The following is a 25020-nucleotide window of genomic DNA, read 5'->3' as shown; positions in this document are numbered from 1 at the left end:
TTTAGTCTTCTGTCTATTCTATTTATTTTTATTTTCTTCTTATTCATTTTATTTTCTTTTTAAATGTTATATAATTTATTATAATTTATACCAATATACTTCTATTTAATATACTAAAATTGAGTTTTCCCTCAACTAATGAAAGTAAGGTGTCACTTTCTCGTGAACCCATTTTTCTTCCAAAATGATTGCACTATTTCTTTCTTTTAAATTTATTTTTAAAAATTATCTTTAATTGATATAATTATATTATAATTAGTATGTAATGAATGATACATAATTATACTAATTTAAGATAATCTCTTTATTATAATTATACTAATCTCTTTTAAATTTATTTCAGAAAATTATCTTAATTATAATTATATAACAATATTATACTTAGCATTTAATGAATAATTCATAATTATACTAATTCAAAAAATATCTCTATTATAATTATATAAAATTAATAATTAATACATTATTAACCTAATTATCAATCAAAAATATTTTTAGCTATTTTAATTATATTGATATAATTCTATTTTTTATTCATTATCCTAAAATTTTATTAGTGACAAGTTATTATCTTAATGGTGACCTATATAATAATAATAATAATAATAATAATAATAATAATAATAATAATAATAATAATAATAATAATAACAACAAAATAGAAAATTATATTTTAGAGAAATATAAATTAATTATTAATAATTGGTTATTAATAATGATAATTATATGATTAAGTTTTAGTAATCATTAAATATATTTAACATAAATAACCAAGTTTAATTAGTTAACAAATGAAAGAAAATATTATTAGACAATTGTAGAATATATATATAAATAACTAATTTAATATTAATAACGATAATTATCGTTATTATTCAATAATAATAATAATAATAATAATAATAATAATAATAATAATAATCTTTTTTTTATTAAAACACTCTTCTAATTGAAATAATAAAAATGTTTAATGAAAATAAAGGATGAATTTTTTGGCTTGAAGGATAATATAATCGAATATTCTTGAAGATTTTAAAGCTGTAAGTATATATTCTTCTTATATTAATATACACATACATATTATCTCATTTTTTCCATAAATGAAAAATAATATTTATCCATTAAATTTGTTAGTTACTCAACTGATTTATCTTATTTATTGTGATTGAGATTGATATATAGTCATAAAATTTTTTTCCTCCATTAATTTTAGTAAAGAAATCCATGACGTAAAATAAAATAAAATAAAATAAAGTCAGTATCTACTTTTTTCTCAATATTTTTTATATTTACGGTAAATATTAAATCTAAAAAAGAAAAAAATAACATTAATTATTATCACTTTTATTTATTTACATTCATAATTAAATTTAATATAATTATAGTAAGTCTCTATAATTATAACAATTTATATCTGTTACCTATATAGCAATTATATTAGATATAATTATATATCTCCTCTTTTATATATACTTAGCAAGTATTTCTATTTATATAATCTATTTAATATATTAAAATTGAATTTTTTCTCAACTAATGAGAGTGAGGTGTGAATTCCTTATGAATTCATTTTTCCTCCAAAATGAATGCATTTAATGAATAATGCATAGTTATACTAATTTAGAAAAATATCTTTATTATAATTATATAATATTTATATTTAATACATTATTAAACTACTTATCAATTATCAATCAAAAATATTTTTAATAATAATAATAATAATAATAATAATAATAATAATAATAATAATATACTTCTACTTAATATACTAAAATTGTATTTTTTCCTAACTAATTGAAGTGATGTGTCAATTTTTCATAAATTCATTTTTCTTCTAAAATGAAAGCACTATTCTCTTTTCTAAATTTATTTTAGAAAAGTATCTTTATTATATTTATATTACAATTAACATTTAATGAATAATGTATAATTATACTAATTTAGGAAAATATATTTATTATAATTATATAAAATTAATATTTAATGCATTATCAACTAATGAAAATGATGTGTCAATTCTTCATGAATTTATTTTTTCTCCAAAATGAAAGTACTATTCTCTCTTCTAAATTTATTTTAGAAAAATTAAAATTCCATGCTGAATATAGGTGGCAAGTTAAAAAAAAAATAAGCAAGTTCATAGAATTAAATCACATTTCTATAACATATATAAGAATATATATTTTTATTATATAAAAATTGAATTTCTGCACTTCATGATGGGCATGACATACTTCTTAGCGTGTTTCTTAATTTATTTTTTATAACTCGTTGAATACAATTTATTACAGTAAATTAATTATATCAACTAATTGATTTAATTAGGTATTTAAACATTACACAATTTATTATAATTGATATCAATCAAATAATTGTAATTTATTATATCAATTATTTTAATTCATTAATTTATAAGGTACATAATAACATAGATGATTTGTTACTTATACTGATTAAATACAATAAATACATATTAATTTAGTTAAAAAAATCATTGTCTCCCATGTTTTTTTATTTATTTTTTTTAATTCATTAAATCCAATAAATTATAATAAATTAATTATATCAACTAATTAATTCAATCAATTATTTTCTAATTTATTTTTTGAATTCAATCAATCAAATAAAATTAATTATACTAATTATTTGTATTGACTAATTGATTTGATTAATTCTTAAAGATATTTTTATTTAATTTATTTTATTTATTTAAATATAACTAATTAGTTATTTAATTTTATTAGGATAAATATCAAATTCTATTTCTAATATAAAAATACAAAATTTTATTCATTCTATTTTTATTTTATCACTATAAAAGAACATATATGCTAGAAGAAAATATCATTCATTTATCAATTACTCTTTTATTGGGTAGCTTTTACAACAATTCTTTTTCTTCTTATGAGACGTCGTCACAAGAAGGCAACTATCATGGACACAAATGAGCACACACTCTTCAATTCTCGTGCTCATCATTCAGAGTAATATATGATATGTTATCCATTAAGCATTTATAGACCATGGTATTATCATGTTGCATAAATAAAAAAAATCCGTAATTAAGCTTAAGTCATTTACCTTATCATGTTTGCATTTATCTAAAATATTTATCTTTCTCTTTCTCGCAGTCTATTATATTATATATTCTATCTATTCTATTATATAAAAATCGAATTTTTACCTTTAATGATAGAATCAGTGTAGCATGCTTCTGCTTTATTTTGTTTAACTCATCAAAGTCAATTCATTATGATGAATTAATTATATCAACTAATTGATTTGAATAGATATTTAAGTATCACACAATTTAAAATTATGTATATTAATTATTTGATTTAATTTTTATGATATATAAATTTAAGGAATAAATTAAAATAAGATAATTTATTACTTATTTAAATTGAATACAACAAATATAAATTAATTTAGTTAAAAATTTTCTATTTTCTAATCTTTTATACGTAAAAATGACAAAACAAAATTATAAAAAAAAGTCTTTTTTTTTCACTTTTGCTATTTTAATTTTATTTTCTTTGCTTTTTTTATGTATAATTTTATTTTATATTAACTTTATTTATTTAATAATAAAATATACTCATATTAATTCTATCATATAATAATATATTTTTCTCCTATATTAATCAAAGAATTTCAATAGTTATCAATTACATCTAATAGAATGACTGAGAAGTGAGAATTACGAGAAGTTAAACCCAGGTTCAAAATGTTGAAACAAAGAAAAGACAACAGTGGATATATGATTAGAGAAAAATGTATAATAATGACAAAATATACTAAAATTGGATTTTTTCTCCAACTAATAAAAGTGAGGTGTTAATTCCTCATGAATTCATTTTTTCTCTAACATGAAATCACTATTTTTTTTCTAAATTTATTTTATAAAAATATATTTATTATAATTATATTACAATTAACATTTAACGAATAATGCATGATTATACTAATTTAGAGAAATATTTTTACTATAATTATATAAAATCAATATTTAATACATTATCAACTAATAAAAGTGAGGTGTCAATTCCTTATGAATTTATTTTTCCTCCAAAATGAAAGTACTATTCTCTCTTCTAAATTTATTTTAGAAAGATATCTTTATTATAATGATATTACAATATTACAATTAGCATTTAATAAATAATGCATAATTATAATAATTTAGAAAAATAAAATAAAGTCCAGTAATTTATCTTCCGACTGCACACGTGTATAGAATAACTTTTAAAAAGGAGTCATGTATAGTAAATACGGTCGATGATTGTAAAACTATATACTAACATTGATATAATATTATTTCAGGTATATGTTTTGCAGGCATCAAAGAAAAGTATTGAGTTGTTTTTTAGTAGATTTAAATTATTTATTGTTTATTAGAGAATTTTGTGCATTAGAATTCTCTAATAATTTATTATTTATTTTGAGCTAATTTTGATATGTTCTTACTTGACAGTAAAACAACATATAAAAATGTGTTGGTAGGTCTAAGTATTATTAAGTTATTTATGGTCACATTGAGTATATATGTTTGATTTATTGAAGAACGTAGATTACTAAAACTAATTAATAACTATTTTAAAGTTAATATATTTAACACTAGCTTAAGAAAAAACAAATAATACATAACATGTTATATTTTTATTAATTAAATTATTATAATTTAAATTAATCTTAGCAAAATAATTTAAAATTATAATTTCAATCTTATCACGTGCATGGCACGGGTTAATACACTTGTATAATTATATAACTCGGTGTTAAAAATAAAAATTAAAAAAAGAAACTCCAAATAAAAGGGATAACTGGATAAGTAGTAGGGGTGTTTGCGGTGCAATTTTGATCGATTTTGAATAAAAATTCATCTGATTTGAATACTAATTTTACTTGTAATGTGGCTTAGATTAGTTGTTTTTTTTTTAATCCGATCTAATTTCAAGGGATTTGCATTGAATTGGATTTGCAATTTTGTAAATTAAAAAAGAGTAAAGTATTGTTTTTGTCTCCAACGTTTAGGTAAGTCTCAAAGTTGTCCTTAACATTTAAATCGTCTTATTTAAGTCCTTAACATTACAAAATCGTCTCAATGTTATCTTGCCATTAGTGATATTAACAGAATTGACAGTGGGATAAAATTGAGAGGATTTTAAAACATTAGAGACTTAAATAAGACGAAAACATTGGAGGAAAAAATGATACATTACTCTTAGAAGAATTACCAAATCAAATAAAATGATAATGAATTTTAAGGAAATAAATTGCATTACGAATTCAAAATTTTTACTCATATTTATAAAATGACTAATATATAAATTTTTAAAAAAAGAAAAAAAAGAGCATGTACAAATACAATAAAGTAAAATTAAATTTATATCTTTTTGTCTCTAATATATCAAACTTTTTAATGTTTAATTATATTAAATTTTATTTTTTAATTTTTTAATCAATTTTAATTTTTTTCAATAATTTTATTTTTTTATACATAATTATTTAATTTATTTTTAAATTTTGCTCTTAATTAAAAATAAATGTACTTAGAATAAAAATAATGTGATTAGGAGTAAAATTAAAAAATAAATTTATTTAAAATGAAAGTAATGTGATTAAGAGTAATTTACTTAGATATAATTAAAAAATAATTGAATAATTATATACCTAAAAAATTGATATTATTGAAGGATATAATTAAAATTTATTTTAAAATTAAAAATAAAGTTTAACTAAATTAAACATTAAAAAATTTTGGTACATTAGAGACAAAAAGTATTATTTATACTTTATTATATATGTATCATGCACTTTTTTTTCTTTTTCGCAAATTTATGACTAGTCACTCTATAAATATTTTATTATGAGTAAAAATCTTTAAGAGTAAAACTAAAAAAGATAAATTTATTTAGAATAAAAATAACACGATTAAGTGTAATTTACTTAGACGTGATTAAAATATTATTGAAAGATAAAATTAAAATTTATTTATAAGTTAAAAAATTTATTTAAATTAAATATTAAAAAATAAAATTAGAGATAAAAAGATATAATTTATATTTTATTATATATATAATACTTATTTTTTTCTTTTTTCAAAAATTTATCTACTAGTTATTCTAGAAGTATTCTATGATGGATAAAAATATTAAATTCGTAATACAATTCATTCCATTAAAATTTACTTTCGTTTTACATTATTTGATAATTCTTCTAAGAATAATGTATTGTTTTTATCCCCAACATTTGTGTCTTATTTAAGTCCCTAATATTTTAATATCGTCTCAATTTTGTCCCACCGTCAATTCTGTTAACAGATCCATAACGGCAGGATAACATTGAGACAATTTTGAAATACTAGAGACTTAAACAGGACAATTTAAACATTAAGGATAACTTTGAGACTTACCCCAAACGTTGGAGACAAAAATGATAAATGTACATAAAAAGTCTCAACATCAAATTTTAAATAACCAACTATGATATAACAAGTTTCAGTAATATATTGAAAAACCAATAATAATATAACAATAAAAATAAAATTATAATTTAGTTAAAATAAATACATAAAATATTTATTAAATAATAATAATACATGAATAATATAAAAATGTAATAACAAATTAAACATGTTATAAGTAAAATTATAAATATAATAATAAAATAATAATACTATAGCACATACATTGTGCAATTTGAATTAAATTAGATTAATTTTAAGAGTATCAAATTTGATTTGATTCATTATGCAGTTTATAAAAAAATAGAATCCAATTAAATTTAAATTAGTATGATTTTAATTTAAACATTTCTAATAAATATACCATAATTTACACATAGTGATATGGTGGTGGACATGGTGGATTTAAAGTGTGAATGTAAGTGTTATGTTTGGATTAAATGAATAAAATATGTTTAGAAAGAGTACATTAGGATTTTGGATTTAAATGTCACATTTTATTTGTAGTTATTCAAATATTTTATTTATTTATTTTCACTACATTTCTAGTATTAACACAGGTATTAATATATTATATATTTCTATATAATGATCTTTATTAAATATTAATAGAGTAAATGCTTAAAATGGTATCTGAATTTCAATCGTTATTTAATTTAGTCTTTAATTTTTAAAAATTACCAAATAAATTCCTGAAATTAAAAAACGTGCATCTCCGTTAGTCCCTCACAGAAATACCGTCTAAACGTTACTGATGTGGAACGTGAACTACCATGTGGGCATTCCAACTGTATGCTAATGTATACCAAAGTTGAATTTGATTCAAATTGGTATTTGGAATTGCCTAATAATATCCAAATTAGTCCATTTTAATTATAAAACCCTAATTGTCTTCTCTTCTTCGAACAGTATGCTATGTCCTTCTCTTCTTCGACTCTCCTTCTCTTCTTTGACCTCTCTTCTTCGCCCTAAACCCAAATTGATTTTTCGTCTGCGTGAGTGATGATGGGTGGTGGCGAGAGAAGCCAAAGTAACTCAAGTAAGAACAACTCTGCAGGCAGACCTTATGGCAACAAAGGAATGCACAATAGGGGAGGTAAGAACGCCATTTTCTGCGATTGCATGTTTCGAACGGTGATGAAGTACTCAACAACGGCAGAAAATCCTGATAGACCATTTTATGGTTGTCTGAACTATGAGGTAAGGTTATGGCTGTGAAGAAAATGTTAAGATGGTTTCACTTTGAGTTTGAATTCACCTGCATTTTTTACTCTGCAATATGGAATTCATTGTAATTTTTTTCGCTGGGCTGATGGATGTGAAGAACCAGTTTGTGCAACACCCATTCCACAAGAAATTTTGCATGAGTTAAATTGGAGGATGACAACCTTGAAGAGTGATGTTAAGACCATGAAGATGATGACAATAATGCTGCTGGCTTTTGTACTTACCTTTGGTGTGTGTTTAGGTTTTAGCTTGTTGGAATTTATATTCAACAAATGATGATTATGTTATGAAATTTTAAATTTTTTAAGTGGTATGTAATGTCTTGATGAAGATGGAATGAAATGAAACACTAATTTTACATGAGTTCAACTCTTGATGCTGCACTTGTTCTGCTAAAATTGTGTTCAATTAAACCAAAAAGAGATAAATCAAAACATGCAACAAAACTAATATGAAATTAATTTAACATAACATAACTAATTCCGGAACATGGAACAAGTGTTGTTTGGGCTAAAGTACATTGTGCATAACATACTATCACAATCCAAAATATCATAGGCCATAACAACATTCAAAAGCCATAGATACAAGTTTCAAATGTTACATTACAAAAAGATACATTGTTTAACCATAGCATTCAACTACAACAACATGAACTCAAAAAGTCACTACACTTTGTGCTAGTTAGACATTTTTTTTTCGATGGGTTGAATCTTGGAGTTGGAACAAATTTCAAGGAGGCCAATTTTTTAGAGGTTGCTGTACTAATTTCCTGAATAGTCTCTCTTGAAATCTCAGTTGGATCTGGAGCAGTCGTAGCAGTAGCAGCAGTGGATGAAGTTTAGATGTAATGGGGTTTGGTTGGGATAGAGATTTAGGGAACTTCGCCTGTGAACAAGATTTATGGACATTAAAATTGAGGGCAGTGAATTTTGGTGGAATGGGCTTGGAGGGAGTGGGCTGGGGGCAGTGGGCTTGGGAACCATGGGCTTGGAGGCAGTGGATTGGGGGACAGTGGGCTTGGGAGCAATGGGCTGTGTCACAGTGGGCTGGGAGGCAGTGGGCTGGGGGGCAATGGGTTGGGGGCAGTGGATATGGGACAGTGGGTAAAGGACAGTGAGGTTGGTGCAGTGGATTTCAGTTCAACTGGGATAAAGGTAATTGTTTCTTCAAGTTGACTTAATATTGTGTTGGTTTTCTTCACAGCTTCAACACCTTCTACTCTATCTTCTTCCATGCCTTCCATTCCAACCTTCTGGCCTATAGCATGATCCTCGTTAGACAACTCCATTACATAAATTATATCAGAAACCGAAGGTCCGTGCTCAAAATAGATGTGGATGACGTTGTTATTCTCATGCCAGTGCTTGATCATACTAACAAGGTCCTGGTCCACTTGCAGTCTCCTAAGACCAAACTCCAACCCATCTTCAGGGTCCAAAAACCAACATGCTTCAGCCTTATCATACCCCAATTCTCTATAATAACCTGTTACCGCAAACACGTCAAGATAGTCTTCATCGACTCCAACCCATTCATCATACAAGTCAGATGTGTAGATAAAATTTTCACCAGGATCTGTCTCAAATTTTCCACCAAATCAACACTATATTTGTAATAAGAACACATATATTTACTTCCTATTGACTATAACTTAAACCAGATTATGATTTATGTGGTTACAAGTTTCATATTAGAAACCCTAAACCCTAACATTTGCGCTATTAACAACCACAACATTCTAAACCACTCACTTATGTATACAACAACGCATTCACATATAAGTATCAAGAACCCTTAATAAAATACAAAAAATAGAAGAGAATGATCAACATGAACTGTTACCTCTCACCATCAGCAGTGTGCGAAGGTGATGCTTCGTCGATAACTCCTTCACTGACCGGAGAGAACAGATTCTAAGGATGATCCTCGGCGAGAAAATGTGAGTGGGAAGTATGGGAGAATGAACGGAAAGAGAAAAAGAGAAAACTTTTCTGAAGTTTTGGTGGGAAACGTTGAAGTGGAAAGAGGACCAACAAGAATTGTTTATTCAAAGGGGAGAAGATGTTGAACGACGTCGTTTCACACACTTAGGGCATCCTCTCCTTTAACGACGTCATTTAATGGATGCCCACATGGCAGTTCACGTTTCACATCAGTAACGTTTAGACGACACTTCTGTGAGGGACTAACGGAGATGCACATTTTTTAATTTCAGGGATTTAGTTGGTCATTTTTAAAAATCAAGAACTAAATTGAATAATGATTTGAAATTCAGGGACCATTTTGAACATTTACTCAATATTAATATATACTATATAGTAATGATGATTTCTTAATTTTATAAAAATGACAGATAAAAAAGACAAAAATACTTATTATAAACTATATGGAAATGAATCAACGTGTTATAACTCAAATGACATAGTCATTTTCCTTTACTTAGAGGTTTTTGATTCGAATCTCACTTCTAATTTTAGGAAAAAAATATATATGAAAACGATATATGCAAATAAAACTGAGGAAACATACTGTTAAAAGTTTAAGAGCCTGCCTCTACAAAATTCAATGGCTTGAGACTGCAAAATCCAAACATAATGAATGAAGTTCCCCGAATTTAATTTAGACCTCGTATGAAGGTCTAGTTGTCTGTTTCATGTCCTACAGTTACCAACCCAAGTTCAAAAACTGGTCAAAATAAATCTTCTACCTAAGTCTCTGTCTCTATACACATCAGCCCCTAATCATAATTATAACGATATTTTTTTTTAAATATGTTGAGGTTAAAGGACAATTTTCCTCCTTAGTTTCCCAAACTACCACTAGTCCAATAAGAAAAGTTTTGGTGAAAAATACTAAGCATAATTTTGTTTTACCACATGGTGTTTTACATAAGATTGAAGATGATTATTTTTTAAGCAAAATTTTTGTTTGATCTTTTTTTAAATAATTTTCGTTGTATTTATTATTTAATATATGGTATATTCATAATTCGATAAATTCATATTAGTTAAGCTTATATACCATAAGTATTTTTTTTATATATTATTTGTTATTATCAGAAGGTCTCATACAGTTCAATCTAGGTTACTTATGCTTTTATTTATGAATTTTTTCTAGTGTTTTCTGTTTTTCTTTTCTTTGCAATTTCATGGTAATTAACATAAGATATTCCCTTTCTCAAAGAATAAGTGAGTAACCCTTTATTATTGTTAGTTGTTTCGTAGCCTTAATAATATTTCGATTATAATAAATCCTATATTCCGGTTTGCTTAAACTTTAAGTTAAAAATTTACAATTCAATTTTTCAACCCTTGATCTGATCTTTATTAAGCAATTTTGACGGACCTGTAAAAGTAGATTAATCTATATATGGTTATTATTTATCATAAATAATAAAATAATTAAAACATGTAAATTTAATTAATTGCATGAATAGTTGTGAAAATCAGACCGATTTATTCGGTTGGACTAGAAAATTGGTGAATCGGTGACAAAGTCGGTCTAAATGAGTCGTCTGACTGGATAAAGAATTGAATCGATGAGACTTGATTTGAACGAGGCAATTTTGACCAAAATTGATGAACCGACGAGTTTAAAAAATCCGGACCGATTCGGACTCCATTTTTTTCGCCCCCACCCTGAAACGGCGTCTTTTTTACTTAAAAAACAAAAAAGAAGCCCTAGAAGGCTAAAATGGCGACGCCATTCTCCCAAACTCCCAAAGACCTAACCCTCTCTTAGTCTCAGTGTGGCTCAGAGTCAGAGAAGCTCGCACCACCCGACCACCGGCCAGCGCCATCGCCACCGCACGATTGTTGCGACGTCGTCGACTAGTCTGACTTGTCTCGGTGGCCCCCTGTGCATCTCGGCTCGTCGCCTCCTGTCTTGTACGTCTGTCGCCATCGTCGCGTCTCTGGTTGTCCTTGTCGTCGTTGTTGTCGCGTCTTTGTCGTCGCCATCGTCGCACCGTACTTGGTCTCCGGTCTCCCTCTTCTCTATCCGTCGTGCATCGGGTATGTGTTTTTTTATTTTTTTAAGTTATTAAGTATTTCAGTTAGAATTAATTGATTAATAATATTGATTATCTAAATCTGTTGATTATATTATTTCTGGTAGATTATTGTTGTAAAGATTATTTCTGGTTGATTAAGATGGCTTTATCAAATACACCATCAGAAACCCCAACTTTCCAAGAACAAGGATCAACTCCTGATGTAACAATTGGAACCCAAAAAAATAACAATAGAGAAAAAACTAATCCTGCATGGAACCATTGTAAACAAGTTGTGGATAAAGAAAAAATTGTTCTGTTATGTATATATTGTGAGAAGCTTATTAGGAGGAGGAATTAACTGGGTTAAGTATCATTTGGCTGGAAAAGAAGGAGATATTGAGGTATGTGTAAGGTACCAACAGTAGTGAGACACTAATTTAATCAAAATATTGAAGATCTTCAAAGTAAGAAAAGGATAACTCAAAAAGAATATGCAGAAAATTATAATACTGGTGATGAAGTTGAAAGAGAATTTGATGAGATCGAACGTAATGAGATGCGACATTAACAAAAATCAAGACTTTCAGCACCTAGCTCTAGAAAACAAAAACAATTCAAAGGATTACAATCTTTTTTTTCATCGATAGCAACACCTGAAACTCAACCAACTATCAAAAGTGTTCTCTAAAGCAAAGAAATTGTGGAGAAGTGTGATATTGCTATTACGAGATGGATGATGGATGTCTCTGTGCTATTTATTGATTCAACTTATTACTAGTCCATGATTGATGCTATTGCAAACATGAGTGCAGGGTATAAAGGCTCAAATTATGGAAGAATTTGTGGATATTTGTTGAGTAAATTGGTTGAAAATGTAAAGAAAAGGATTGAAGATTATCGCGAGATCTAGAGACAAACTGGATGTACTATCTTGGCCGATGGATGGACTGATCGTTGTAGGCGTACTTTAATTAATTTCTTGGTTTATTATCATAAATGAACTGTATTTCTAAAATCAATTGATGCTTCTCATATCTCAAAAATTGCTAATGCTTTGTTTGAGTTGCTTAATTAGGAATGTTGTATTATTTGTTGGTCTACAGAGTGTTGTATATGTAGTGATGAAAAATGCTGCAAATTTTGTTACTGCTGAAAGGTTGTTGAAATCTGAGTTTTCTAAATTGTATTGGTCTCTTTGTGTAGAGCATTGTGCTAATTTAATGTTTTAGAATGGTGGAAAGTTGGAGGAAGTGAGTGAAACTGTGTTAGATGAAAAAATATATCCAAACTTTGAAATTACTCTTTGGATATAATCCATAGATTATTATTTTTATTGTGCTAAATTAATATATTAATGTAATAATACTAACAAATTTTATATTTATTTTTGTATTAGTTATTTTTAGAATTTGAGACTTAATGTTTATTAAAATATTAATGAAGATATGTATTTTAAATTTTGATTTTAAAGTTTTGATAATTTTATATTTTTTATTTATATAGGATTGAATTAATCGGTTCAATTAGTAACCCACCAATTAAATCAGTAACTCAATAACTCAATAACGTGACCGATTTAATTATCAATTTAGTTTTGACGTTATAGTTACAATATGAGAAAGCAAATTAATGGAAACACATGGCTAGTTTCCAATCTAAATCTAAATTATTGGAAAGTTTTTTCAATAATTTTATGATATTATTTTTGTTTTTCGATATTTTTTAATGTAACGGATTAAAAATTAATCATTCGAATATTTAAATTTATTTAAAAATTTATTATTGATTATTGAATTATTATATATATAATACAAAATTTAAATTTTTAATATTTATTTAAATAAATGAACTGAGTACTAGACTAATCTAAATGGGTTAGTTTCATAATTTTCCGAGTTTAAGGAATAAGCGTGAAGGAATATAATATATATTTAATTCCGTGCACCCTTCAAAGAGCATGAAATTGATAAATAATAAATTAATAATAACATGGGGTTAAATGATTATTGATGAATGCTATACTGAGTTGATTGGTGGTATCGTACCTAAAATAATAACGAAGTTCCAAGCATATGATAAATCAAATTAAATAAAATAGATGTTAATAATTAAAAGCAAGAGAAATTTTTTTGGAACATTTAACGATCGATCAATCTGAACAATTTTGGCGACATAGTTTTAACTGTAGGCCCTACTGGTGAAGTTGATTGCATGGTTTGATCATCACGTAAAAAATATCAAATAATATGAATAGGTAATCACAGGATTTAACCAATCTTAATTATACCTTTATGATGAGTGGATAGAGTTAACCTAGCTATTAAAATTATTGTTATATATTCATAAATACGTTTATTCCCAAAAAAACCTTTGGAACTGTGAATTGTATATAGGTTTTTTTGTCATTTAAATCATAAAATTGTTTATTTTATAAATTTAAGCTATTAGATAAAATAATATAAACAATTATAAAAAATATTACGTATATACAAAAAAATTAGATATTATTATTTATATATTATTTTACTATTGTAGAATAATCAAGTCTACAATAACAAAATAATAAATTTTTTTATACTTAATAGTAGAGTAATAAAAAAAAATTATATACCAAATACATATCTTTATATATTTAAATTAATTAATAGTTTATTTTTAGTGTATATATAATATAATTTAATATACATTTATGATCTATCAGACTGAATCTTTGAAATCAAGTGTTGTGTTCATATTCCATCAGGAAGATATAATTAATTAATTAGTTAATTAATTAATCAACAGTTATGAGGAAACGTCGCTGTTATGATAAAGATAATGTATAATAATATTCCCCCTTTAGAGTATTCATGGTTTAAAAGAATATTTATCTTCCACACGAAATTAATAGCTCCAAAGAGCTTGTTTATATGCAGTGTTATTTTCTTCTAATAATTCTTTAATTATTGGCTCATTTGCTCAAAGATAAGTGTTCATTTACTTTTAATTCGTCAAGATATTAAACTGCATAGCAATATACTTAACTCAGAAGCCCTCTCACGTTGTTGATTTATTATATAATATCTATACATAAAAAATATCATTATTGTAACATTTATCTCATTTAATTTAATCAATTTAAAGTTATTAAGTTTAAAATTAATCAACATCATTGTATTTGAAAATTAACATGCATAATATTACAGTTTCTAATTTGACTAAATTGATATTATAGGGGAAAAGTATTATTAGTTTAGCTGTTAAAAAAATGACATATATATATTATTAGTATAAAACTTTTTTATAATCATTTGGACACACTTGAATTGAAATTTCAATATTTATATTTTCAATTTTAACTCCATTTCTCTTTTAGATTTGGAATTTGACTTGCTTTAGAATTTTAAATTATTGGATTTAATTTTGATTCAACACATACAAATTAAATCAATTTTAAAACCATTTAATTTTATATTATCATCCAATGTTTTGCCACAACAATTATTATAGGCAAATTTTTCATTCACTAATTAATTAAATTTCCTTGCATCCGAAAAAAAAATATCAGTTATTATTATTATTATTATTATTATTATTATTATTATTATTATTATTTCACAAGTTTTTCTAACGAAAATATTAACCACAAAAATAATCAAACGTAGCAAAATAATAAAATTTTTTCGTAAACACTAAAATCTAAATACATATAGATTGATTAGTGCCTAAACTACATAGTGTATATGTAGCATAATTGAAAAATTAATTGGGTTGAGTATATAAAACTTTTTACTTTGTCCTAATCGTTAATCTAATTCTATTTACATTTTAGTGGCTAGAAATTTTGGTAATTAGCACGAGGTTACAAGTTCGTACCTCATTATCACCATTGCGAAATTGAGTATTAATGGGCTCCGCTAGATAAACAGCAAAAAATTTGAACAACGTGGATAATGAACTAAAAATTTGGTTCAATAAAGTTAAAAATAAAAAAGACTCCACTAAAATTATCCAACTAAAAAATTTTATTCAGTAGTTCAAAAATTTTAACCATTCATTATATTTTAATTTATTAAATATTAGTTTCTCTCCCAAATATTTTGCTATAACCGTCTCACCAACCAGCCCCTTTTGCTGGCGTCACTCTCTCACCGAACATCATCGTTCACGCTGTTGTTTGGTTGCCAACTAGTCCCCATTATTGCTGTCGGGATCCTCTTCACCGCCGTTGGTTCGTCAACAAGGACCCTCATTAGCACTTAAGGATAACCATCCAACAACAACAACAACAACAACAAAGTCTTGTCTCACTAGGTGGGGTCGGCTACATGAATCAAACGATACTATTGTGCACTGTCATGTATTATGTCTACAGAGAGACCGTTTACATGTAGATCTCGTTTGACCACCTCCTAGATGGTCTTCTTAGGTCTTCCTCTGCCTTTCGCCCCTTGTCCATCTTCCATCTCATCCACCCTTCTGACTGGGTGTTCTATCGGTCTTCTTCTCACATGTCCAAACCACCTGAGACGCGATTCAACCATCTTTTCCACAAAGGGTGCTACTCCAACTCTTTCCCTTATATCTTCGTTCCTTATTTTATCCAATCGCGTATGACCACTCATCCATCTCAACATCTTCATCTATGTCACACTCAACTTATGTTCATGCTCCCCTTTGGCCGCCCAACACTCCGCACCATAAAGCATAGCTGGTCTTATAGCGATGCGATAGAATTTACTTTTAAGTTTTAAAGGTACTTTTTTATCGCATATAAAACCAGATGCACTCCGCCATTTTGACCAACCTGCTTGGATCCTATGATTTACATCCTGTTCAATCTCTCCATTATCCTATATGATGCGCCTAATATACTTAAAACTTTTAACTTCTCATAGGATATTTTCTCCAATCTTCACCTCTATATTAGTATTTTCCCTTCTCAGACTGAACTTACATTCCATATATTCCGTCTTACTACGGCTTATGCGCAGACCATACCCTTCTAGAGCTTATCTCTATAAGTACAACTTCTTATTTAGGTCTTCCCTTAACTCTCCCATAAGGACGATATCATCGGCAAAAAGCATGCACTATGGCACAGGCTCTTGGATGTGCTCTGTAAGTACTTCTAAGACTAATGTGAAAAGGTATAGACTTAAGGATGATCCCTGATGCCATCCAGCACATAAGAATTAAAATAATCATCCACATAACTACTAAAATAACCCAAGGAGGCAGCATACCAGATAATAAACGACAAGCTCATGATGGACAGAAACCCCTGGCTGAATATGGCATCGTTCGTGACAACGTGGATGGAGTCGGAGTGCGACAAGTTCATAACGGCCGCCATTAACAAGAACCACGTTGACATGGATGAGTACCCTTTCACCACTAAGCTCCAGACGAGTCCAATTTTTTATTTTATTCATTTCATTCTTTAAAAACAGTGTCCTGCTTATTTTCTTCTAACAATTTCTTTAAAAATAGGCGGAATGGCACGACTATCCCCGACATCGGCACAGGCTAAAGGGGAGACAGCGATGCGGGTGAGACTGCAGCGACGTACACGGAAACCGGTGTTTCAAGCTTCAACTGCATCTGAACGGAGTTAGAAAGAACGGCAGCATTATGATGCATTGGAACGGCTGTCTATTTTAGATGTAGAAGGGAGAACCGTACGATTTGGACGAAAGGAGAGAAAAGTTAAAATGGAATGAGAATATAATGTATCAATATATTTAGAAGAGATTAATTGTCTAACCTTAATAATTTAAATTCAAAAATTAATTATTTTAATAAATTGAGAATCTAATTTTAATAATCAATTTATTTTTTTAAACCATTATTTACGTTGTTTAATATTTAAATTGTTTACTTATACTTTCTCTTTATCAAAATGAAAACAATTACGTAGAGACTTGAATTAGGATCATGTTTGCATAAACCATAATTTCAAGTTCACATTTCACATTGAATTTTTCCCCTTTCGTTTTCTTTTGTGGGAACAAACAATGATTCATAATCAAAAGACACATTAGTAGTTAAATTAAATTATCAACTTCAATGATGCTGTGGAAAGTGCGGGATATAAATTTGTATATTACTGGCCCTTCTTTTCTCTCTTTTTTTTCCCCTCTTTTTTTAAGCCATCTACTCCCAAAAAAAAAAAGCACTCACCAATTTCTATCTACTATGTATTATGTAATTCATGATATATAGCATCTTTCTAAATTTTGTCATGTAAACTCAAAATATAGAGCATTTCTGTTTTCAAAATTAGGCAAATTACAAAAAACTCATGCACAACTAACTATTTTTAATAATGTTTAGTACTGCATTAAAAGAAAAAAAAAAGTTAATTAACTGGTGATGCAGTATGAATATAAAATTAATCTTTTTAAGATCTTTGTTCCTCAAGTTCCAGAGACAACTCGAACTTTTGACTGTCCCTTTGAATGAGCAAGCTTACTTTATCTCCTACATTGTACTCATCCAATGCTTTCAGTAACTCTCCTTTGTTCTTCACCTGCCAAGGATTCACCAAAGTTACCAAATTCATGAGTCCCTTTTCTATGAAGGAATTTAGGTAGTGTTTGGTTACTAGGGATGGCAATGGAATAGGACGAGATGGGTATTTAAGTACCCATACCCATCCTGAACACCCACACATTGCCCCATTTCCCGCCCCATTACCCACAGGTATATATATACCTGCCCTGTCCCGTCCCGTCCAGCCTCGAACCTAATTGATTTATAGTTTTTCTTCTTAGAAAAATCTATAATATGAAGAAGATAAACAAATTGAACGAAACTAATAAATAAAGTTCCAAACATGATTAAGTACTTCGAAACATAACTAAGTTCAAAGATAATCCTAAATTATTCACAACACATAGTTTATAGAAATAACCAGGTCTTACACATGAATAACACGCAATATACGCGGCAGAGCAGGGTGGATGATGGGGCGGGACGGCCATTACCCATACCGCCTATACCCAAACAAAAATAACCTGGTCTTACCCAAACCCACACCATACCCAGTCAACCGTTGAAAATATGAACAGGGGGGAGGGCAGGTCGGTCCAAATTGTCATCCCTATTGGTTATTGTCTTCAAGGCAAACAAAGTTACTTATTGGAGACAAAAACATGCTTATAGAAAAGGATAGAAACAACAAACTAAAATTGTTGATCAAGGAAAAATTTTTAAGATAAAACTTTGATTTCCAAACAACGTAGACTACGTTTTCATTCTGTGGTTTAGATAGAAAGAAAAAGATTAAGGGTGCGTTTGGTTTGTTTTGCATTCTTTTAGATAAAACAAACTGTTTTATCTTTTTCCTTCAGAAAATTCCGAAAACAAAAAACACTACAAATGAAAAACAGATAATGAAAATGCAAACCAAACACACATATTTCTATTCTCACTTTTAAGAACAACAAAAACACAAGAATTTTCTGTTTTGGGATGGAAAACTTGTTCATCTCTCTATCTCCACAACCAAATGAGTTTGTGTCAATTGTCTTTGTATGTCTATTTAAGAGCCAAAATTACTGAGTTAGAAATACAAAAACACGGCCAGATATTTTTCACTTTGGGGAAATATGGAAAATACAATAATATTTTGTCTCTACGACAAAAATAGTGACTTTGTCGCCGCCTTCACAACTGAACGAGTTTTTGTGTCTAACTGTCTCTGTTTTTCTAACTTAGAGGTTGCGTTTAGATTCTATCCTTGCGACAGAAATACAAAGGCAGAAGGATATTTTCTATTCCTACTTGCATGAAGTACAGAAAACACAAGAATTTATCAATTTACTGTCTGTGGAGATAAATTTTGTCTCTGACCCTATCTCTACAACCAAACGAGTTTTATATTTATTGTCTTTGTATAAAACTAGATAGATAAATATAAAATGAAAAGTTCGGCATTCAAAAGAGGATGATTTTAACAGTTTCTGCAAAAGACGGCTCACCGGCTTATTGTCAACTGCAACAATGATGTCTCCAAGGACTATATTACCAGCAAAGCCCCTTGTTGTCGGGTTTAGCCCAGCTTTTTCGGCGACACTATTTTTAGGAACCTGGAAATGTAAGTTCTACACCGTTAAAGCATGATTCAGAAGCAAATATGTATAAGAAAAACAACATATCATGGATTACCTGAAGAATAAGAGCGCCATTCCGGACATTAAGTTGATTTGCAATCAAGTCTGGTGCTATATCAACATTCAAACCAGCTCTGACAACCTTAGAAAGAGATAATAATCAACATCAAGAAGCAAGAAATATTTTCATAACAAAGGTATCTTTACCAAGATTGTTTGTGTGCTTGTCTATGTTTCTGCAAACTACTTACTTTTCCAAATTTAATCAGTTGTGGAACAATTCGAAGAACGGTTGAAGATGGGATTGCAAATCCAACACCAGCTGATGTTCCTGCAACACCAACAAAAAAGGCTATAAAAAAAGCATTTAGAGAAGTGCAGAAACTGGAACTTAAGCAGCCACTTTTTTATGCAAAGGAATTAATAGACCAGCAATGTGACAGGTGAAAAGAAATTGAAGGTTTTAGTCAACTGAACCAAAACACACATCCTGCTTATGTAGGTCAGTCTATTTTGTTCTTATTTTCATGGTTACAAAGAATGGAGGAAAAATGAAAAGAACAAGACAATGACAACTTGCCCGTCTGAGTAAATATTGCGGTATTAATCCCAATTAAGCGTCCTTTTGAATCCAGAAGTGGACCCCCGCTGCAACAGACAGAAAATGCAAGAAGATCAGGGTGTTATGTGGCAGCAACTAGGGAATGGAAAGCATACATTTTTGCTGGGTGAAATGAACCGGAAGGGACAGACTATGGAATCAAAAAATGATGCATTCCTAATTCAGATGTGGAAAGGATCCAAGTGTAACCTGTTCCCGGGATTTATGGCCGCATCGGTCTGAATACCACCACCAATTGTTACACCAGTTTGGCTGAAGATGTCTCGGTTAAGTCCACTAATAACCCCAACCGTGAGGGTGTGATCAAAACCAAATGGGTTTCCAATTGCCAAACATTGCTGCCCGACTTTCAGAGACGATGACTGCCCTGCCTTGATAGGCCTTAAAAGATCCACAGGGGCTTCTACCTGTATTTGTAAGGTTATGATTTATGAATCTACAGGTGATATATGCATGAAAATAATAGACATTTAGATGATGATATTATAGTATTCGAAAGTAAAGTATGATTACAATCATAAGGTTTAGGGAGTTGGATTGCTTCAAGAGGAACACAAGGGACTAATTACTAATAAACCCAGGTTGAGGGTTGTCTTATTTAATTTAGCCGAACATCAATCTTACATCACACTAACAAAATCGAAGTATATACAGACAAAGTCTTCAATAGTATTTACTTTATTAACAAAAAAAGCAACTGTTATAAACTAATAACTTTTACTGAACACACAAGGAACATGAAAGAACTTGGAAAAAGAAAAATGATAGACAATTTTAAAGTTAAATTATGAGTTAGCGATTAAAAGGTAATACATTAGAGTAGTGATAAAAACAAACAAATATAGGATCCGATATAACCCCAGCAACCATAACAGTAGCAAAACATAATCCAACATGGAAGCAAAATATTCTGATGGATAAGATATAGCATCCAACAAACCATAATTTTAATGGAAAACTCTATTGATTGGGAAATAAATACAGAAAGTGAAAAAGAAATCATGCCTTCAAGACAGCAAGATCCTTCAACCGATCAGCTCCAACAAGTTTACCCTCAAAATTCTTTTGTACCCTTAAAGAAGTGTAAAAAACCATAATTATTTAGTTGGCAGAAAGAAGTACATGAAAATAAATAAAGTCTCCATCCTCACCCTTCGGATGCTAGAATATTAACTCGTGCAACAACCTGACCAGAGCTTGGGTTTCTTGAAAGGGCATTACCAATTACTGAATATGATAAAATAACAGAAGAATCAAAAATCCATTCCAAACATGAAATGTGTCCCAGTGTGTGCATGCAGTATGTGTCTGGAGCATAGTCAACCAGCAGAACAAGGAGAAAAGAGAAAAATCATACAATACCCAAAAGCTGAAAATTTTCAATGAATCCATGCTATTGTGCTGAAAATTCATGTTCAAGTTAAGAAGAGCATTTAGTTGTGCTTAAACAAGAAAAAACTTTTATCCATGTAAAAGAAGCTTTATGTTCATTCATATCTCACTAAACTCTTAGAGAAGAGAACTAATGCTGAATGCATATATATTACTAACGCTTAACATATATGATACTTTCTTCAGTAATTCTCACCATGATAATTCGTCACAATGTGGCCTTCCTCGTCCCACACAACTCCAGAACCATTTCCTTCAGGAATCTGGACGTATGAATAACAAAGAAATAAATAAATAAAGATTTTTTTTTAAATAAAAAGGGATGAAGTACATAATTCAGCTCCTATAAACATGTAGGCCAATAGAAAAGCTTATAATTCGTATAAGCTAAAGATAATATAACAATGAATAAATGAGACAGTCCTTGATATCCTTAATTTTGACATCAAATATTAGTACTAAAGTATGAAATTACCTCAACCGCGCCAGTTATATTAAGTTGAGGACGCAATGTCACATCAAAGATGTTAACAACGGAGTACGTGTTACTTTCAAATAGTTGGACAATTCGATCCTGCCAATCACAACAAATTGGATTAAGTTACCTGGAATACCACTATGAAAGGGTAAAAAGCATGCACAATCACAGTAGACAAAGGGCAGCTACAGCTGAAAGCTGACCTCAACCGGAAAGAGCGGGCCAGAAGAAACCACAGGAGGAGTCACTTGTTCAAGTGTCACTGATGGGTCTCCCAAAGCTAGGGCTGTACATTTACAATTTATGTCCAATGAGAAATTTTGTGGTAAATATCAAATACTAGTGAAGACTTCTACTAAAGAATTTAGCATATGAAAAAAATAGAACAAAGCTGATGTCTGATGAATTTGAGACAGTTGTTCCAGTATCTCTCATAGTCAGGGATGAAAGAAAGCAAGAAAAGAACGAAAAGAGAGGATGTGATTTGACTACTAAAAACTTCGTATATTGACAATGCCTTTCGAATGTGTATTCATGAGTTGAAGGGTAATTATTGATGGCATATTACAGATATTATTTTAATACTATTGTTTATTCATGGCTCCATGTAACAATCTAAGAATAAAAAAATTGAAATAAACTTCTATGATAAAAAGAAAATGATAAGCTTCTATGCATTGAACAAGCCATTTCAAATCCAAGTTCAAAAAGTTATAAAAGTTTCCAAATTCCCTTTCCAACATTCAATCAAACAGGTGGAATGCAAAAAAAGCAGAACCGTGCGAACCTGACAAATACCTTGAAGAATGGAAACATGAATACATTGTCAAACTCGCCATCAACACGCGCCGCGTCGGCGACAAATGAATTTTCCTCAGCATTCCATCAAAATCCTGAGCTTCATCTTCACCAATCCTGCATAAACACACACACACAAAAATTACAACCCCACCCATATAAGAACCAACAAACCAACAACAAAAATGCAATCTAATAGCCAATAACAATGACAAAGATTCAAACTTTGAAACCAGTGTAACAAGAAGAAACCACACACAAACACACCCAGTTGCAAATTTGTAATTTTGAAACCTTGCGCAGTAAGGTACCTTGAAATGGAGATAGGTTGGGACTGAACGGCGTCGTTTAGGAAGTGTTGTTGTTGGGAGTGAGAAGAACACACAGAGGACATTCCATCAAAGAAAAGCTCACGGCGACTGAGAACAGTGGTTCTTGTTTGCGATGTTGGCACCGCCATTCCCACACACCAAGAATTGCATGCTGACACTATTTTCATGTTGTTTCAAAATCTGAACAAAAAGAGAAGATTTTTGTGAGGGAAGTGAAGGAGATAAGGGATTATGAAGAGAAATGAGAGTGGGAGTGAAGTGAGTGAAGTAAAAGAGAAGAAAGTGTCAACTAACTTTCTACTGAGATGACAAATGCCTCATCGTTTAACTTCCGACATAGTCTTCAATTTACTGCTTTGCCAATTCCAGATTTTTTTGTGGCCCACCCATCACACACAATCTTCAATTTACTACTCTTCAGTCTTCAGTGTCCCATTTTTTAGATGAGATAGATACACGTAGACATTTTATTTACCAATTACAAATTAAAAAGGATTGAATACTCAACCTCGTCATGATAATTTCTTCCATATCTCCAAACAAAAAAAAATTATTTTTTTATTTTTGATATTTAATTTCGTAAAATTAGTTAGTTTTGTGTCAAAAATCTCTCATTAAAATATATTTATATAAAACGTTAATCACTAATATATTTTTTATTTATTTTTTATAAATAAAAATAATTTAAAAATCACTAATATTTTTTAATTTTATACAAGTTAATATATTCGAAAAAAGTAATATAAAAATAAAAACTAAACGGTTTTGATAATTATCCTTAAAAGATAACAAAATTCCAAACAAAAAAAATTTGTTACTCCTAGTTAGTTTTTAATGGACCAATAAACAATTTAACATACTATGTAGACTTATCCGTTAATACCAATAGAAAATATTGATAGAAAAATTAATCAGTCTCATAAAAGTAAAGATCAGGGACCGAAAATAGTATTTTTTTGTGTTGAGAACCTCGTTGTTTTTTAAAGTAATTGTCAAATGGCAGTTTAAATTTTTTTGAGTAAAGTATGTTTTTGTCCCAACGTTTGGGATAAGTCCCAAAGTTGTCCCTAAGGTTTCAATCGTCCTATTTAAGTTCCTAACGTTTCAAAATCATCTCAATTATGTCCCGCCGTCAATTCTGTTAACGGATCCCTAACAGCAGAACAACATTGAGTCAATTTTGAAATGTTAGGACTTAAATAGGACGATTGAAACATTATGGACAACATTAAAACTTATCTCAAACGTTGGAGACAAAAACGATACTTTACTTTTTTCATTAAAAATTATTAGCTTGTGTTTTTTTAGAGTGAAAACACATACACCTGTGTCTAAGTGAAGATAATAGTTGAGAGTTACTAAATAATAATTTAGATATATATGTTTTTAACGAATTATAGTTCAAATTGCATAATCTCTTTATTCTTATTTAGAGGTCTCGAATTTTAATCTCCATCTTAATTTTAGAAAAAAAATTAGATAAATATATTAAATTATCTAACAATTTTTATTTAACAATTTCACATAAAAATAATAGCACATGAGTTTCTATCTTTTTTAAATATAAAATATACGTTAAGAATATATAAAATAATATATTAGATATTTT

General features: G+C 28.8%; 1 protein-coding gene across 2 annotated transcripts; it reads right to left on the bottom strand.

The window, feature by feature from the left end:
* Positions 1 to 17873: 17873 nt before the first annotated feature.
* Positions 17874 to 23845, bottom strand: LOC112716389 (protease Do-like 8, chloroplastic). 2 transcript variants are annotated; one of them, XM_025768298.3, is made up of 14 exons: positions 23706 to 23845; positions 23391 to 23591; positions 23069 to 23196; positions 22485 to 22567; positions 22279 to 22377; positions 22000 to 22066; positions 21563 to 21638; positions 21417 to 21483; positions 20601 to 20818; positions 20370 to 20437; positions 20041 to 20120; positions 19845 to 19931; positions 19658 to 19765; positions 17874 to 18204 (listed from the first exon to the last, which is right to left on the bottom strand). In XM_025768298.3, the coding sequence occupies exons 2-14, from the start codon at positions 23576 to 23578 to the stop codon at positions 18076 to 18078; spliced, it is 1398 nt and encodes a 465-aa protein (XP_025624083.1). In that variant the 5' UTR covers positions 23579 to 23591; positions 23706 to 23845; the 3' UTR covers positions 17874 to 18075. The 2 variants fall into 2 exon arrangements, with proteins under 2 accessions (XP_025624083.1, XP_072061499.1); XM_072205398.1 differs by lacking the exon at positions 23706 to 23845 and having other exon boundaries at positions 23391 to 23699.
* Between the last annotated feature and the right edge of the window lie 1175 nt (positions 23846 to 25020).

Source organism: Arachis hypogaea, chromosome 10 (assembly GCF_003086295.3).
Source record: "Arachis hypogaea cultivar Tifrunner chromosome 10, arahy.Tifrunner.gnm2.J5K5, whole genome shotgun sequence".
Lineage (NCBI taxonomy): Eukaryota > Viridiplantae > Streptophyta > Magnoliopsida > Fabales > Fabaceae > Arachis > Arachis hypogaea.
This window is presented reverse-complemented; position numbering and strand designations above follow the sequence as displayed.

Bases quoted from the DNA above. Each gene is read 5' to 3' on its own strand.
- LOC112716389 (XM_025768298.3), bottom strand. From the start codon at position 23,578: ATGAAAATAGTGTCAGCATGCAATTCTTGGTGTGTGGGAATGGCGGTG. The intron at 23,197-23,390 runs GTACCTTACTGC...GTGTTTATGCAG, and splicing joins CAACCTATCTCCATTTCAAG to GATTGGTGAAGATGAAGCTC. The intron at 22,067-22,278 runs GTAATTTCATAC...TCATACGTCCAG, and splicing joins ATATAACTGGCGCGGTTGAG to ATTCCTGAAGGAAATGGTTC.